The following is a 19,822-nucleotide window of genomic DNA, read 5'->3' on the forward strand; positions in this document are numbered from 1 at the left end:
CCAGACTTAATTAATCAACCAAAATACGTACACGTTTATTATCAGCCAGTATAAGACTTCTAGGAATCGACGGTGTATTATAATTTATATTGAGTTGCGGATGCTTAAATAATAGTGAGGTTAGGTGGTCTGTGTCTGTTTAATGGAATCCATGACGAAAAGGCACACCAAATACATAATCTTGCAACCTGCGGGGGCTTGTCTATACGGTCAACCACTAGGTTTAATATATATATAATGAACGCTGTATATACTATAATATTAAACTCGTAACAGTAATCATGAATAATGATGATTACATGACGTCGATCGCTCGTCTTGACTTGAACACGATATATGAGCTTATTTCGGGTTATTATCAATGAAGGCGTCTACTGCTGAAACCGTCTAATATAATATGTAAAAAGTATTAGATCATCGTCGATCGTTCAATACCTAGGTACCGTAATAATTGCGTTCCGAGCAGTGTTGGGAATAGACAACTAAAAAATTATCTAGATAAGATAAGATAGTTTTAACAAAATATTATCTAGATAAAAAGAAAGATAACATAAGTGTAATTTATCTAGATAAAGATAAATACAACAATACATTTATCTAGGTAAATATCTAGATAAATATCATTTTTTTACACTTATTTTTATTGTTTTTTTAGTATTTTTGTAATATTAGATTTATATCAATATAATGACATAATATTTATAATAACAACGGATTGAGCCTTTGAGATACAGTTCTACGAAGTTAATTTTAATTTATTTTTCAGATGGATCGGGAAATAAACATATACCTAATTAATTTTAATATGCTCATTATGGCTAGTAGAGAACGATGTATAGTGCAGGCCCGCATGAAGGTTCTCTTATTATCGTAAAACCGTCGTTGACAATAATAACAGGAAATACGTTCTTCTAATTTTATAAAAATTTATATTATATTAGAATTTTTGTAACATTGGTTTGATAATTTTGTAGGGGCACTATAATATTTATCTAGATAAGCCCATTTTCTATCTAAGCTAAACATTAGATAAATCGTAACATAATTCTAGATAACATATATGTAGATACTTTAAAAGATAATTTATTTCAAAAATCTTATCTAGATAATTCCCAACACTGGTTCCGAGCCACGAGGCTAAGCTGAAAATGAGCCGGTCCTATTCGCTACAAGTTTAGCCATTATTTTCTTGTAAATCAGACAAATAATGATCTAAATCGTCCAATTGAACATAATAACCGCTCATAAAACACTTGCCCAATATTACTACAGGTTTAACGCGAAACCATTAAAAGTCTGTGTATTTTTATTAAAAGTAATTTTGAAAAAAAAAATGCAATTACATGTGAACTATTATGTTTATTATAGTAAACAGAAACCCTCAATTATATTATTTTACACTTGCGTACGTCGCGTCATAGTAACAATACGACAACATATTGACTTGCTAAGCAATTAGCAGAATAATTACCAAAATAAAACCACCCACCGTGGGTTTAAACGAGTAAAAAATATCGATGGTGGTTAATTTCATAGTTGAAATATAATATATTTTTTATACTACGTATCTTAAACACAAAAATATTTTTAACAATAATGGATGGACGGTGCGTTTATTTATTTTTATCGATTTTCATCATACACTTCTTGTCTCTAACAAATGGAAAAAAAGTATACATTAGAGGTTAGTAATAGAGTTTATGTCTACATATTAATATATTATAACGTGATAATATTTCGCATGGAAATCAAAAAATAACAATACAATTATGAATTTGTTTCTATGTTCCGACAATTCAACAACCTCGATATACTTACCTACCTTCTCGTATAGAATTGGCCACAATAATGTTTGTCGTTTGAATAATTTCAAATAATTTTTGCGAAACTCGTTTCAGATATTTACATATTACTACTACCTAATTGGCTATTTATAATATTACTTAATAATATAAAACTCGAATAATACACTTAGATGTATTGTAACAGAATTATATTTAATTAACAATAAACATAAAAATATAATTATTATTATAGAGTATAGGTCAATAATTTATAAATTATTTAACATTTTATTGAAAATGATTATTAATAACAATTTTAATTCTAATTTCGAATTATATTGGATCAAAAATATTTGTGATAGTGAAAAATGTATTTTTAGCTCATCGACTCTTCATATCTAATTTATGCAAGTTGAAGTTAACCAAATTAAAATCGAAGTTGATTTGATGTTCAATTTTTTAGTAACATTACTTAATACATAATATATTGATATTCAATAGTTGAACTGTATGTCTACATTTCAGATACTTTAAAAGTTAAGCCATTTGATAATCGCCTTGGGACAAAAGACCTTTATTCGGTTGTTGTAGATGGATTAAAAGCAAGGTATAAGAATCGGAAGATGCTCGAAGTGTCTAAAACTCGTTATGCTTTTCACACGGCGTGGAGAGGAATAAAACATTTTTTCTGGGAAAAAGTTTTGAATGTGTTTTGTCCTTCGATGACCAGAGAGTTAAAAGCTATAAGAATAATAAAAGATGCATTGTTAAAAAGTAAAAATAAAAATGGTATTCAAAAAAAATTTGATTTTACAATTCCGTTTAAGAAAAAGCAAAACAAAAGCAAAAAAAAAACTAGTGAAGAAGAAAGCGAAGAAGAAAGCGAAGAAGAAAGCGAAGAAGGAAGTGCTGAAGAAAGCGAAGAAGAAAGCGAAGAAGAAAGCGATGAAGAAAGCAATGGAAAAGGAAACAAAAAAAAAGCTATAAAGGGCAAAAAGAGTAAAAAGAAAGAAGAGAGTGACGAGGACGATGATGATGAAGATAAAAGCTTAGATGATTTGTTTAAGTAGTTATAAGTCAAATAAAAATAAAAATAGATATTATTTTATACAATACTACAAAGAATAAAAACAGTTGTAAGCTTTAAAAAAATTATATTTTTTGAAATTTTCCAAAAATTTAATCAAATATTAATTTTTTTCTTTTGTGACTAAAATGAATATTATTATTTTATATAATAATATTACGATCAGTTTTATTAATCGATAAAAATAGTTACAAAATGGTCACTTAAAAGTGACTTTTAATTATTTCAGAGTGCAAGGAAGTGACTCAGAATATTGAAAAATTCCCTGTCACCAATTACTAATTATTACTATAACCGATATAAATGTATAATAATAAAAAAAATAACAATCAAAATAACTACACAACATAGATAGTAAAACAAACATTTAACAAAAAAAATGTGGGAAAGAGGATGTCCCTCTGCTGTACAGTAGGTTACAAGTGGGTCACTGTAATAAATGGTGTTAAATTTAAATTCAATGATATAATAGCATTTTATATGAAAACCGATTCTAAGCGGAGATGGTTTGTCAGACTATGATATTACTAAGTATATTTGATGATATTATTGTGATTAAGGTAATTTATTTGACTATCTGGCATTAATAAAATACCTTGTAGGTTAAATTCTTTTTTTGCAAAAATAATACATTTAAAAATGTCAATATGTCTTTAAAATATATAATAATATACCAATAATATACCTACTCTAAAAGTTTTATATACACATGAATAATATTTTTAAATTACAACTAAATAACTAAAATCGTTTTTATTGGTTTCAAATGTTTCAATATGTAATTTTGTTCCAAATTTTAACTTAAAATGTCTGTAAAAAAATCGATTCTGAGCGGAAACAATCAGTCTGCCTATGATATTACTAAGTATATTTGATGATATAATTGTGAATAAAGTAATTTTTATATTTACCTATTTACGTGGAGCCTTGTTTTAAATTTTCAATCCTTAGCTATAAAAGTTGAACATTTTATAAATGTTTAACTACAAAATAATTATTACATTTTAAATTTGATAAATTTTGTCGAAATTCGAACTTTAAATGCTTATAAAAAAAAAATTGTGCCTATGTATTTTTAATATTTTTCAACTGCTATTGTAACAATGTATCAGTAGACTTGTATTAAATTTTCATGCTTTTTTACCCAACAAACAACAATTTATTGATATTTATAGAAAAAAAAAACTAAAAAAATTTAAAACTGACAATTTCCGTAAACAGCTCAAAAAGAATCAAAATATTTTCAAAATGTTATTAAGTAAAGGAATTGACAAAATAAACATATTATATAAATCTCAAGTGTCTACGGTTATTCGTTTTTGAATTACAACAAAATAAGAAAATCGGTAGGTACATGAGAAATCTAAGGAACTTCAAACGCATATAAAAATTTAATTTTACTACTTATAGATATTTTTTTTTGATAAAGGTAAACAAACTTATGAGGAATCTTGTATTATATTTTATAATCTTAGATTTAAAAAGAAAAATTTTTATCAATTTTTTACTCAAAATAATTTGCTAATTTTCGTGTTTTTTCGGTACTTTGTCAATATTTGAACTTCAAATGCTTATAAAAAAGAACTGTGACTGAGAATTTTTAATATTTTTCAAATTTCATTGTAACAATATGGTAGGAGATTTGTATTAAATGTTCAGGCTTTTTACCAAACAAATGAAGTTTTACTGACATTCATAGAAAAAAAAACCCTAAAAAAGTTGTAAACTGAGCATATCCGTAAACAGTTCAAAACAAGTCAAAATTATATTTTGTCGTGTATAGAAAATGCAAATATAAACAACTAGTGAAAATTTCATTCATTTGTTTTAGATTTACACCAAAAACTAATATCGATTTTGTCGAAAACCGTATTTGTGTAAAAATTCCCGTTTTCCTTTAATTTATATTATGATGTTTTTGACAGACCCAAAAAAAAATAAAAAAACACACATCATTGTAAAGTCAATATATTCATCGTTCCACTCAAAATCTAAAAAAGTTGTCATAAAAAAATAATATAACATAGTTAATAAAATAAATATTTTGATATTTTATATTCTTATATAAATCCTATATATTCCTAATACATTCAGACTTAGTTGACTCGAAGTCGAAGGGACCGCAAAAAGTTCAAGATAATGATCAAGCATAATATGGATATTATAAAGTTAAACATACAGAAAGTTTGTTTAGTAAATCTTTTAATATTTTGTTTATTATTAAAAAAAATTACTTTGAAAAATATAAATTTTAATGAATTTAGATTCCCGGAAATATTTCCTCTGTGAATGTTTTAGGGAAATTCTATAATTGGTAGGTAATTATAACTAGTAACTATGAAAACTATAATAACTATGAAAAAACAATTGCTTGTAATATTGTATATAATATGTTTACTAATAATTACTACAAATAATTGTAATTATTGTAATAATTGTAATAAATATTTAACATTGTAATTTCTTAGAATTTATTTTTCAATTCTTGATATTTGTTCGATGAATTATAGGTACATTAATTGATGCATTGTATTAGTCTCGTTGACTCTGATCAACTGTAATAAATAAGTTGAAATGATGTGTTTCGTGAAAAATCGATAGCCTTTATCAAACGTGGAATTAATTGTACCTAAACTGTTAACATCTAAACAGGCTTAACATAGATGCCATGTCTAATACGATATTGTAAATTATTTAAATATTACAATTATTGAACTATATATGTAACTTATTTTGTATAAAAAATTTTTAAATGCTTCGAATTAACTACAAGACACATCTTGGCTCTTACAATATACGTATCATCCATAACTCTTACGATCAATTTTTTTTAAGTTTATTATAATATTATAAAATATAATTACTTAATACGATTAATGTGATATCCATGCAGCTCTGGCCTCTAAAAATTAGCTATAATAATTAATTTTTAACTTCAATTCTGATCTACACTCGTATACGTATATATGCGTACATATTACACGTTTGATATTTTTGATGTATTTACTATAATATTTATTGAAATAAGGTAAGTATAATATAATATATTAATATTAGTCTAGCTGTATAAAAAAAAAACGGAATAACTTATAATTGTAGTTTTATTTTATTTTTTTGTTGAGTTGTTATATTTTTGTTTTTATTCTAGTGAAAAAATTAATTAAAACAAACCTTAAATACATTGCGATCACTATAATAATAATAATAATAATATAATAATCAATATACTTAAAAATAAATATTCTTTGTTTTTAATAGGTACCGATTTTTACAATAAAATAAGCAGAAAATTAATATTAGGACATTTGTACATAAATAATATTATGTAATAAATAATAAGATAATTTTACTTTTTAAATGAATAATTTATTTTCCTCATTTTCTTTTAAATGTTTTACATTAATATTTAAACTATAATGTATAGTAGAAAGGTTCATAAATTGTAGAACGTTAAAATAAATAATAATATTTTTGCTGCAAAATATTATAATGATTTCTGAATAAAAAACAATGTCTTGCCTGTTTCAAAAATACAATTAATAACTCAAGGTTCTTCATAAAAAACACAAGTAGGTACTCGTAGTTGTCATTAGAAGTACGTTGTTTGTAAAAAAATGTTGACAACTAACAAAATGAGATACAGACAGATAACAATTAAAAACGACAGTGTTTACTGATAAATACATTTCAAAATGGAAATATTTTTATTAAATTCATAGATTTTTAGAATCGTATATAATTTTTGACTTTTGTAGACAAAACTCGATATTTTTTTAACTCTCATGACACTAATAAAATATGTATTGGACAATAAAAGTAAGTTTTTTTTACCATTAAGTTATACTTAAGTACTTGAAATGTTAAATTACTATGAAAGATACTGGAAACGTATTTACATTGTTGGTTTTTCTATTTCTTTATACATTTTATAAAAATGTAATGAACTTCACCCGACATGGTCATATAATATGTTTCACCCCGACAGTTACCATTATTTTTTTTTATGAAAAAATTAATAACACCATTTTAAATGAAACAAAACTATTTGACATTTATCAAGTTCTATAATAGAGGTATGCATACTTCTTATTACTTATTAGTTATTATGTCAAAATGTGACGATCATTTGCAGCAAGAATCAGATAAGTCCATTTACTATAAATACTATACTTGTAGGTAATATACAAATAACGGACTAATCTGGTTGTTGCACGGTCCAAATTGTGGAACTTTTTGTTTTTATATAATTTTGTGAAAATGTGAATTTTTGAAATATGGACTTATCTGGTTTTTGCAGCAAGTAATTAACTTAAGATATTTCCATGACGTGTATCGGATGGTTTTAAACGTCAAAAAGTTAAAAATGAGTGAACCCTGGTTTGTTCTAGACGTTCTGGTATAGCAATGTAAATATTGTATCTTCGTTTTATGTTATGGGCTCTGTATGATGTGTCGTCCACTAATGGTTTTTGATATTTGTGGCGTTTGATCCCACCACTGAAGTGTAATTTACAATCGATTAAATATTTAAAAAAAATTTAACGGTTCCATCGAAACGGATGGGTATAACCCGAGTATTCGGCGCCACTGTCTGTGCCAAGTAAAAAACTCATCGTCATAATCTTAGTGTCACGTTAGATATATTTTATAATAATGTACCAATAATCAATAATATATTATAATAATATTATGTGTTTGTATGAAATTGTTTACTATTTTTAATTTTTGCCACGAGTGTCGTGGCGTGGTCTGTCTCAGCGTGGAAGACAAATCAATATTCTGAAGTATTGTTGTTGGATTTTTTCGTCGTGTCTGTGCTGCACACGGGGAATGAAATGTTTAGGCCAATCAATTTGTTTATTCGGTGATGGTGGTGTGCGCTCATTGTCCTTAAAATAGTATGAAAACACGGAGGCAGTGCGCATGTTGCTGAGGAATCACGTGATTTACGCATCTACAGGGTGAGCCGCTGTGTCTGAGTCTCGACCGAAAGGCCATATTCCCAGACCTCGGAATGACAACAGGAAAAAGCTTAAACACTATACGTGAACCGTCCACTTTGTATAATACACATTATATTATTATTTAATAATGTTAAAATATATTTTATTATTGTAGTGGGCTCGACGATCACTGCGGGGAGTGGTATAATTGAGTTTAACACTGTGTGACATGGTGCATATAATATATAGTAGGTATGTATATCATTTAAACGCAGTTTGAATTGTATAGGTAAATTGAAAAGTGCTTTTATGAATTCACGATTACATTTGCTATGAATAGTGATCAATTATACAAGTTGAGCATTTTAATCTGCTTGAAAGATAATTTATTTTATATTATTCATTGTGTTTTCAAAATGACGACAAAATGGTGAAATTCACATCAGATCTATTCCCGACTAAATCCCGACGATATTTGGCTAAATGTAGCGTTACCCATTCGAAATTATTGTAACGAAATGTCATTAATTGCTACCAAATTAAAATTAATAATACAATAATAGCTTGCGTGCAGCTGGATGTGTCTGTTTATTAGTTTGGTTATTATAACATTACATATCACTACAATACAATAATATAATGGTAATATCAGTTTACGAAAAAAAAGAAATGTGTATACAATATTATTGTAAGTGTATAGGAATAAATGTAAATGAATAACTGTCAAAGTGCCTTTACTGGAAAGCTTCTTAAATCCGTCATTCAAGCAATAAATCGTTCGTCACTTTGTTTTATTTGAACCTAACTGATTGCGGATTATATTAAAAAAAAAAATGAAAAATGAAAAATGTAATATTAAAACCGACAATAACGGAGAAAATGAGAATTATCGTGAAGATTCGCTCAGAATGTTTTTAATGTAATAATTTATAATCGCTTGCAATTTAATAACGACAAATAATAAGAATAATACTACTATATATATATATAGAACATTGGAACGCACTGAAATTAGCAAAATTCTTCAATATAATACCATCACTCATCAGCAACCATTTTTTACATCCGTACTACTTTTTAAATTAATCGTTAATCATATTTTTTACCTTTACTACCTATAAATATGCTTTCGACTCATCGACCCAGGCACTATATATATACCTACGCTGTTTATCTATGTGTGAATCCACCGAATTTATTATTATATATAATCGTTTCGGTTTTTAAGGCAAATATTTATTTTGCCGATGTTCAATGTCACAGTCAATGATTTGCATTAGTATGCGGAGTTAAGGTAAATAATCTAAAATGTAAATTCAATAATGTTTGCATTTAATACAAATGTATACCTCTAACGGGGACTAGATGAATGATGACGGTATAGTTGATGCATTTTAGACTGTTATAGGTAAGGTACATTGGCTGTGTGATAGGTTGGATTTAATAATGTACACGATAAATTCGGTCCGAATCCCTCGACTAGTGCCACATCGAATCATTATAATACTATTCACAAGAAATATCCAACGTATATACGCAAAATTATTTAAGACTTAATTGTACGTATTGTAAATAATCTTATAATTTATAGTTTAAATTATGTGGTTTTTATGCTTGTAATTTTGAAATCAAATTTCCACAGTCAACGAGGATTATTAGCTAAATAAACAGTGTATGCATATCCACGATTTATAGGAAGAATATTATTTTATCGTTGAAATGAAATACGAATAACATCAAACCCTACCAAATCACGCCACATTAATATTATACAACAAATGTTTATATTAGTTCATGTAAACATAATAATTTTGTTTTTATAATTATTATTGAACATAAACCTTGGTCGCAGACGCCATTTAGATGGATTTACAATATTTACTTTTATAAACTAAGATTACATAAAATTGGATAAACGATCACCTAAATATTGTACGAGAGCAATAAGTCTAAATAATCGGTTAAGATTAAATTATATTTGGTTGAGTAGATTGTCAACAACGATGGATTTTACGTTGGCGGAGATGTACATTAAATTATTTTCTTACTAAAGTTATATTCACGTGTGAGAGACAAAATAATCCCTGTAGGATTTAATCAAGGGTTAAATTTGTTTTTTTTTTGTTAATCTACTGCTTTATCGCATTCGATTATTGATTTTTAATTACATTTTGAAATTTAAGCTTACTGGCGTTTAACTTCAGGCTGTCCGAGCCAACTATTTATTAAGTGGCAGAAATGTTAGCGACTTTTAGTTATCTACGTCGGTATAGTACAAATGCGCAATGGCAATGCTTCATTGAATAGTCGATTTTTTTTTATTTAAAATTTTATAAATGTTTCATTAGACTCTGGTTTTTGAAGCAACTTTAATAACGCCAGAAAAATAAATTTCAAAATACCCAAAAATGTATCATATTATATAGATAATTATTACACTTCTAAAAAATAGTTTTCATTTTTAAATCGAAGTCCAATCCAACCTGCATAAAGTCTTAATCTATCAAATAAAAAAAAAATTATTAAAATCTGACTATGTCATGACTTGTGAAAGTTTTTTTTATGATACAAGTTTTGTACTTAAAACGTGTCGGCACCGTCACCCTTAAATCAACACGTAATAAATAATAATGATAAAAGTAAACAATTGATATAACTACACCAATAAATGTTATATTATTACATTAAATGTCTATAAAAACGATTAATACTTATAAATTATAACCTATAACCGATTTAAATGTATACTTTTCTAATAATGTCTAGTGTAAAGGCATAATGATCTTTTTTATGTGTAACATTATAAAACCCAGTAAACACACATCTGCAGTCGTCATTTTTCATGAATTGCGCTACTGCAGTACATTTTATAACAAATAAAGCATTTAGAAAATGTAACCTGAACTTATGGTAATTATATTTTTGGTGTTTAACAAAGCTCGATATTATTAATAATAATAATAATATCAACTTTTTCGGTTAAATGTTACACTTGTATCCAAACAGAGCAAATACATACTCGTTTCAATGACACGCACGTCAATCAAAATAATATATTTGACATTATTATGGACTCTAACCTGCCCGTTCCTACAATGTTTCTCTCCGCCGAGTAAGTACCATTTAAATAAGACACATTTTACAAGATAAGGATATATTATAAGCAATCAACATAACACATTATATAATATTATTGTCTAATAAAAGTCTACGTGTGTTTCATATTTTATTCACTCTATAATATTACACGAAGCCACACTTCGAAATTTATCATAAGTAGGCAACGCAACAACGTCATATTGTTTGAATTTTAAAAACATAATATTTGTATATTTAAAAATACTCGCATCATTGGTTTATTTTACATTTTATACTTTGGTTCGCTCACTATAGTAATATATTATTACGTCATAAATTATAATATCGTAGGTATATGAACAAATAGTAATCTAAAATTTAAATACTAATAGTTTTCTCAACAATTCTAAAAAATTATCAATATAATAATAATAATCTATACTACAAAAAAATAAATTCTAATTTACTTGAAATTAAATAAATTAAGAAATAAAGAATTAATGTTAATTGACTACAGGAAAATAATGTGTCACCAATATGTTAGTTTTGGACGTTATTGTAGGTAAATAACTGAGTTGGTATAATTTTTAAATTACAAGAAACATTAAGAGAAAATAATTTATTTTATATAAGTTTATTTAAATATTGTTTTAATTTATAACTGTCAATTATTTTGATTTTAGATCCATTAAATTACATAGCTCTTTTGACAAGCATTCAATCACTTCAAGCTATTTCATTAAAAGTATCCGAAGAGAGCTACGACAAAATAAACGAAGGTACAACTTATAAAAAAATAGTTGTGATTATTTTTTCAATTTCTAAATTATAATTTTCAACATTATAATTACCTGTATAATTTAAATGTAATGACAATAATTATTAAAAATGTATTATTATTTATTAATAAATACTATGACACAACATAAGCGTACCCAGTAATTTGTTAAGAGGTAGACAGGATCCAATAATTACTTTTTTTTATTTGGTATCCACTACTTACATACAATAGTATATTAATATGTAAGACGTATGGTATATTTCATAACTAATAGATTACTTAATACTTATAGTACTTATAGTCTCATTAACATGTTTTATGTAGGTAAAAAACTAGCAAATTATATCTATATAATTAATGACAACTTATTTAGTAAGTAATATTTTGGTAGTATTAAAATAATGTTTTGTACTTACTTACTCAAATAATAATTGATAACAAAAGGATCCATTACAGCACTGATGTCTGATAATAAATACTAGGACCTAGCTAGGAATTACAATTTTAATTATATTAATTTGTTAGAGGACGTTATACCCTTTATGTACCTATTGTGACCTTTTTACTAACGCATTCAATTACGTTAATTTTACGTTCAGAATAATCAATTTATTATACACTGTCATTTTAGACTCTGATCGGAGCGTCGAATGTATTGATTTTACAATGATGTGTCTGTCATCACCTTTTGGTACAGTAAAAATGGTTAAATTTTCTTCAAAAAAACTTTTTTTTTATTTAAATTTAAATTGAATCTAGTTGGTACTTTGGGGGGAGGGGGTCAAAAGTAAAAAATACCCAATGGTTTTTCCTGAACAGACATTTTTACGCAAAACCAGTTTTAGAAAAATAAAAATCGATTTTGTTTTTTAGTGTAACTTTTAGAATGTTAAAATTAACAGTTTCTATGCACCATACAATTTTAGAAATATTGAAACATTTGAAACCAAGAAAAACGATTTTAGTTATTTAGTTGTAATTTAAAAATATTATTCGTGTGTATATGAAACTTTTAGAGTAGGTATATTATTATATATTTTATAGACATATTGACATTTTTAAATATATTTTTTTTGCAAAAAAAGAATTTAATTTACAAGGTATTTTACTAATGCTAGATAGTCAAATAAATTACCATAATCACAATAATATCATCAAATATACTTAGTAATATCATAGTCTGACAAACCGTCTCCGCTTAGAATCGGTTTTTAATTTTTATATAAAATTCTGTTATATGATTGAATTAAAATAAACACAATCTATTACAGACACCATTTTGTAACCTACTGTACAGCAGAGTGACACCCACTTACCAGCTTTTCAATATTAGAGTGAATAATTAACATAACTATAGTATAACATTGTAAATTTCTATCATTATATTATTCAATAAATATATTCTTGTATTGAGCTAAATAGTTGTTATGGTATAAAAAATTGTTTAGTGGTGAAATTTGAATGGAAGGGGTGGGGTTCTTTAGAGTCCCTGGAAAAAGCGTGTATAAATACATACTTTCATTTAAAAATTTTATTTTTTCAGCGCTTCAAAACAATCCTAATCTGTTAAAGCAATTAATTGCTCAATCTGGAAATTCAAAGTCAAAATTGTCATCGTTACCTCAGGAAGTTCCGTTAATGAATGGTAAATAATATTACTTACAAAATAATAATAAATATCATAAACAACTTAAAAATAACTTAAAAATGAATAACTCCATGAATATATATATATACTATATGCGAATAAAATAAATTAGTATATCTAAGTTTTAAAGGTTACAGTATTAAACATGTTTTAATATTTTAGTGTTTATTTAATATTTTAATCAGTAGCTGTTGGTCTATGATTATTGTTTCAGGAGTTTCAACAATTTTTCCTCGTTTTGGTGAAGGAATATATTCCGTTCAAAATCCTGTAACCATAGCATTACCGAAAGAAATTACATCTAATGGTCAGAAATATGTATTGACTAATAGATTACAGAGACTTGGAAATTTCTTTAAAAAAGTAACTTCAGCAATAACATCGCCAATATCAAGTTCATTTAAATATTTAAAAAATGTGAGTCAAGATCAAGGAGTTCTACCAAATATACTAAAATCGATTTCAGGTAGATTAAAGATTGGCAATGGAAATGAAGAAGATGAAGAAGAAGAAGAAGAAGAAATACCGAAAAAATCTAAAAAAAAGAAGAATAAAAAAATAAAAATAAGTAAAAAAAAAGGTACAAAAAAGAAGAAAGCAGAAGAAGAAGAAGAAGAAGAAGACGAAGAAGAAGAAGAAGAAGAAGAAGAAGAAGAAAAGGAAGAAGAAGAAGAACGACCAAATAAATCCAAAAACAGAGGTACAAAAAAGAAGAAGGCAGAAGAAGATGATGATGAAAAAGATGATAAAGAAGAAGAAGAAGATGAAGAAGAAGAAGAACGACCAAATAAATCTAAAAAAAAAGACTCGAAAAAGAAGAAAGAAGAAAGTGATGAAGATGATGAAGAAGAAAAAGAAGAAGAGAAAGAAGAAGAAAAACCAAATAAATCTAGAAAAAAAGACTCGAAAAAAAAGAAAGAAGAAAGTGACGAAGAAGAAAAAGAAGATGAAGAAGGAGATAAAGATAAAGATGAAGAAAAAGATGACGACGACGAAGAAGAAAAAGACGAAAAAGAAGGAGATGAAGACGAAAAAGAAGAAGAGGAAGATGAAGAAAGACCAAATAAATCTAAAAAAAAAGACTCGAAAAAGAAGAAAGAAGAAAGTGATGAAGATGATGAAGAAGAAAAAGATGAAGATGAAGATGAAGAAGATTAATTTCCTTAATTTCTTACATATACCAGTTTGTATGGAAAACTATAGTCCTTACGACCGTTCAGAGAAAATCTTATTAAAGTAGTAAGCTAGATATGTATAATAACTAATAAGAGATAAAATATTAATCATTATCGACTGTAATATTATTATAATATAATAAGACATTTACATGTACGAATATAAAAGGACTTTGTTAAATTCTTAAAATATTTTTTGACAACAATATTATACAAAATTAAAGAAAATTATATTGAATAATATTGAGTAGTTAAGGATGAATTAAATTAATTAATCCTACGTAAAGTGAAAAATATATTGTATTTTTTTTTTACGATGTCTATATGATAATTGATAAGTGATAACGTTTTGGGTAGATCAATCTTTATAGATCAAGTGCCTTATCAGGGAGGTACTTTGAAGTAGAAATTTTGTTTAGTGTAATTAAAAACTACACCAGAAGTTATACTAACCTTGTCGAAAAATCTTATATCTGAGACATCAGGTTAATTGGAGCTCCGTTCAAAATTGGTTTTCAAATAATATGATTTGTCATTGTCCTTAAATTGAGTTTTACTTATACTTACCGCTATCCCCTGCCGAAAAGTCATTTCGGCTGGTTTGATCTTATTTTTCAGATTTCACGTTCAGTTACAATTTAGTCTCTTTAGTGTGTGTTTAATAGTGTTTGGTAATTAATATGATATACATCTTAACACGTCAAATAAATGCGGAATGCAAAATGAAAGACATTTAGACACCATAATCCATACTCGTCACGCACGTCACGTAACGTCAAAATAGCTTATTTGTTGCAAGCAGTTTCACCTTTTCATTGTTCGACGTAAAATACTAAATGTCAAAAATTTAATAATTAATATTTTTTTTGGAAACAACAAAATACCTAAACTTCAAAAAAAAAAAAATGTATTTGTATTTATAAACCTTTTTTGTTTCAACCAAATTATTATCAGTCCTCGTAATAAATAAACAAATTATCGTATTATAAATTTATCGAAAAATATAATAATAATAAAATAATATTACAATATATGATTTCATTTTATCATTATAATGTAGGTACATCTTAGGTATCTATACCTTAGTAGCGTATCTAGGATTTTTTTAAGGGGGGGGGGGATATACAATTTAGAATAGACATTCAGTATACACATAATAGGTATATTCATATTATTTTATATATACGTTGTATTGTGTACAAAATTTGATCTGCGGTGGGGGAATATGACCCCCGTAGATACGCCACTGCATTAGCCTACATAATGAAATATTTCTTTACCTATTTCTTATAATCTTCGGTATAACCTGTTTTTTTTATTATCCTTATTGTTCTTAAAGAACGCTTATTATTTTTGTATTTGAGAAAAATTTAATAATTACAACTAAAAACTTTTGTCAGTTTTCATAGACTTAGATTAATTTCGAAAATTATCTGTTATATTCTGTTGTATAGTTATTAGCGAATATTCTAAAATGCACATTTTTTTGATTAAAAGTTGTGATACTTTGTGAGTGATCATATAATAGCTTACTCGTTACCGAATACAAAACGTCATGTAATTTATACCAAACCAACGTGAAATATTTCTTATTTATTTCTTAGAACGTATTTCATTTATTTTTATTGATTAACACGTTAGCTATACTATTTCATAATATTATTTACTTAGATATAAGTATATAACACACTATTTAGTTTAATATTATCGAGAACATTATTAAATTTTAATATTATTGCTTTATGGGAGTTAACTTGTCACATACGCAAAAACATATTTTCTGAATTTATTTTTAAAAACCGCAAGACGTCATGTTTTTTGTATGTTTGATTAGAACTTTAACAGGTATCGACTTTTTCGCTTTAGTAAAACGACATATTATACATTGATGAGTAGTTTATGGATTGATTCGAATGTAAAAAACTATACTGGTATTTTATTCGCATGTTCTATATTATTCAAAATGTCTATTCGGATCGCGTAATAAAATATATGTAATTTTATGCGCTGGGATGTAAATAATATATTGATTTCCACCCGTATATAATAATATGAAAACCATAATTTAAAACAATATTCAACCGAGCATAAAATTATATATATTAAACTATTAACATAAACCGCGGGGCATATATTGAATACAAGAGAATATATATTATTATGGCAGCGAACTATGATGTTCGGAAGTGAAATACGACTTTTAATTTAAATTCTCGTCTCGTAATAATATTATGCGCTGTAGGATAACAAATTATCAAATATATATATAGATTATAGAGTATATTGTATGACGTAAATGTTATACTATTATTAATATTATGTGCTCCAAATATCGATTGACTTGTTGTAATTTTGTTACCTTCATGAATGCGAAATATTATAGGTACTTTATGTCGTCACGATAATATTATTAATAAGCACGACCGCGAAGCTTTTTGTTCGTATATTATATAATTATATAATGTTGAATATTTTCACAAAAAATACTTTAGATACCCCAAAACTCCATCTCAAAATGTCGGAACGAATCCATTAGCGTTTCACTCAAATGACTTGAACGCAAACCAAGAAATCGTGATTACGCATTGTACACAATACTTCACATTAAACTGGTGTGGTGGTCGTGCGCTATATTGGTTCGTGTATCGATGACGATATTATAGGTGTAATATTGTTAAAATGTCATGTAAAACATTATTGTGATTTTGGACCGACACTGTTAATAAAGTATAAACACACAACTTTAGCACTTGGAATTCCTGATGCAGGTGGTCGACTAGAAATTTTCATATCGTCTCTATTCCCTATGTATTTCACGTTTCTTTAGAAACAAAAAGCTATTTTTCTCCGGCCCACAGCTGGGACCTCACATAACTAAAAAAGCATCTTATGATGATCACGTCCCGCCTCCGACACCAGCTACTTCTTGTAATATTTTGGCAAATTACACATTATTTCGACTTGCGGTCGAGAAAACCGCGGTACCAGCTATATAGCACAACCACGGTTCATAATATTATAGTGATGGGTATTTCGTGTTCGTGTTGTGTGTTGGGCTTACAAAATAATATATAATTACGTTTTCTCAGTATTTGCCATATCTTTACTTACTCAATTTTAATAATATTGAGATTAACAAATGTATTCGTTTTATTTTAAATTCCAACTATTTGAATCACACAATCACTAATATTAGATATACGTTTGTTAATTATTCATTATTAGAAACCACATGAAAACATTACACTAAAACGCTTATGTTGTTGGTGTTTAAATTAAGTACCTACGTAAAATGTAAAAATTACACTGTTAACGAAAAAATGTGTGTGGATTTATTATTTTATAGATTGATCCATATACCATTTACATATAAGAATAATACTTATAAATTTGTATCCATGGCTTGATTATTATTCATAATTACCTACGTTTTTTAAAAATCTTATTTCAACATCTCATTTTATGCGCATAATTTAAATAAAAAAATAGAACCTCCGTAGTTTCAAATTACCATAAGTATAATTTGTTATTTTAAATAAAATTTATTTTACTTGTTATTTTACACTGTGCAAACCATTATTGTGTTAATTTTTAATTAAATCAAGATACTGTTTTCAATTTATTAACAGCATAAATCTCGTAATTGTATAACTTATCTATTCATCAATAGATTCATAATAAAATTATTATTATAGTGTGTCTGTTTGAGGTCGCATTTACAACAATTTCAAATTAATTTTCAATACTTTTGTAGTTTAAATAATAACACTCAATTTAGGTTGAATGTACTATTTTACAATAACATGATAAGGCTTTTATTACTAACAATGGCATACTATGCTTATTATAAGCTATGATATAGTATTTTTTATTCAAATACAAAATACTTAATAGTAGAGATAAAATTATTAATCCAACAAACATTTTATATTATATTATTTACTTACAATTATTAGTGATAACTCATAATTTTTGTTAAATAATTACGACTTAAACACCAGATCTATTTTAGGTATTTAAGCTTATTGTCAGTATTATCATCTGTACCTACATTTATCTGATTTAACTACCCAATTCACAGATACTTAGACATCTCATTTCGCAGGACAACTAACACTAGTTGTAGTTACTATAGTTGGTACCTATAGCTACCTATAAAATATTCAATTACCTCGAAGGTTTTATAAAAATTATTTTATTGATATTATAACACATGTAATATTACATATTATTATGTTTTATTAGTTAATTAGAATAAATCAATCGATGTACCTTTTGCAAAATTGTCCTTAAAATCGTATCCTCCAGGGCTCCAGCAAAAACCGCTTTATTACACAACGTAGACACAGAGTACGTCTAGTATAATATTATACAAGATATTATGCGCAGCGTACATTATATTTCACGGTAGGTAATGCAATGCCGATTGCAGAATGCACAAAAATATGACTTTTCACAAATGGAATGATGTGCGACGACCGACGATGGCCGGTCGGTTTCCAATAATATTGTTAATTATATTTTTGTAATGTTTTTTTTTCCCAGAAATGACAACGGTAATGAGGATGGTCGACGACGGCAAGTCGTACCGATAATTTTATTTATTTATAATGCCATAATGGCACAATAATAATGATATTTGGTTCCGGGTAATAGTTATCGACGAAGACAATCTAATTGTCGTCGTCGATAACAAGAAATTGTTTATCGTCGACGACGATCGATGACGGAACGCAATTAAGCTATAAGTAGGCCGTCTTTTGTGGGGGGGGGGGTGGCTTAGGAGGGTGTCTCACCCCCACTCAAGATTTTTTTTAAATATTTAGTCGGCAAATTTGGCACTTGGTCAATGTTTTCGGCAACTCGGCATCGTCAGTATTTAATAACGTTTTCATTATTTTCAAAAAATATTTATATATATATTTGATATTTGATTAAAACGACGTCAACGACATTTCGAATACACCGAATTCCAAAAATAGACGAGTTTATCTACTATCAGTGTATTGCGTGACTGTACAACACGTAACCCGTAGCCCGTAGGTATTCTATTGACTTATTCTCGGTATTATAAAACATTTGCAAATTTAACTTTTTCAGTCGATAGTTGTCGTCTATTCGACTATTCGTCTAAGGTAAGTGGTAACATCTTGTTCTGTAGGTACTATATAGACATCAACTCTATAATTTTAATATTAACTATATGTTTTTTTTTCATATTATTCATAAGTCTTAACATATTTGTATATTTATGCTATTTTATTAATGATGAATATTGACAATAAAAATGAAAAATATGTGTAGGACACAAAACTAAAATCATTTT

General features: G+C 26.8%; 2 protein-coding genes across 2 annotated transcripts; both read left to right on the forward strand.

Moving 5' to 3' along the window:
- The first annotated feature begins 722 nt into the window (after nucleotides 1–722).
- LOC100162430 (rho GTPase-activating protein gacV) lies at nucleotides 723–2,941 on the forward strand. The gene is made up of 2 exons (XM_001942650.5): nucleotides 723–1,684; nucleotides 2,310–2,941. Exons 1-2 carry the CDS (start codon nucleotides 1,597–1,599, stop codon nucleotides 2,852–2,854), a joined length of 633 nt encoding a protein of 210 aa, XP_001942685.2. The 5' UTR covers nucleotides 723–1,596; the 3' UTR covers nucleotides 2,855–2,941.
- Nucleotides 2,942–6,948: 4,007 nt separating this feature from the next.
- Nucleotides 6,949–14,479, forward strand: LOC100569709 (ABC transporter F family member 4-like). The gene is made up of 6 exons (XM_016800824.2): nucleotides 6,949–9,373; nucleotides 10,821–10,926; nucleotides 11,576–11,671; nucleotides 13,217–13,318; nucleotides 13,536–14,194; nucleotides 14,237–14,479. Exons 2-6 carry the CDS (start codon nucleotides 10,842–10,844, stop codon nucleotides 14,477–14,479), a joined length of 1,185 nt encoding a protein of 394 aa, XP_016656313.1. The 5' UTR covers nucleotides 6,949–9,373; nucleotides 10,821–10,841.
- The last annotated feature ends 5,343 nt before the right edge of the window (nucleotides 14,480–19,822 follow it).

This window comes from Acyrthosiphon pisum, chromosome A3 (genome assembly GCF_005508785.2).
Source record: "Acyrthosiphon pisum isolate AL4f chromosome A3, pea_aphid_22Mar2018_4r6ur, whole genome shotgun sequence".
Lineage (NCBI taxonomy): Eukaryota > Metazoa > Arthropoda > Insecta > Hemiptera > Aphididae > Acyrthosiphon > Acyrthosiphon pisum.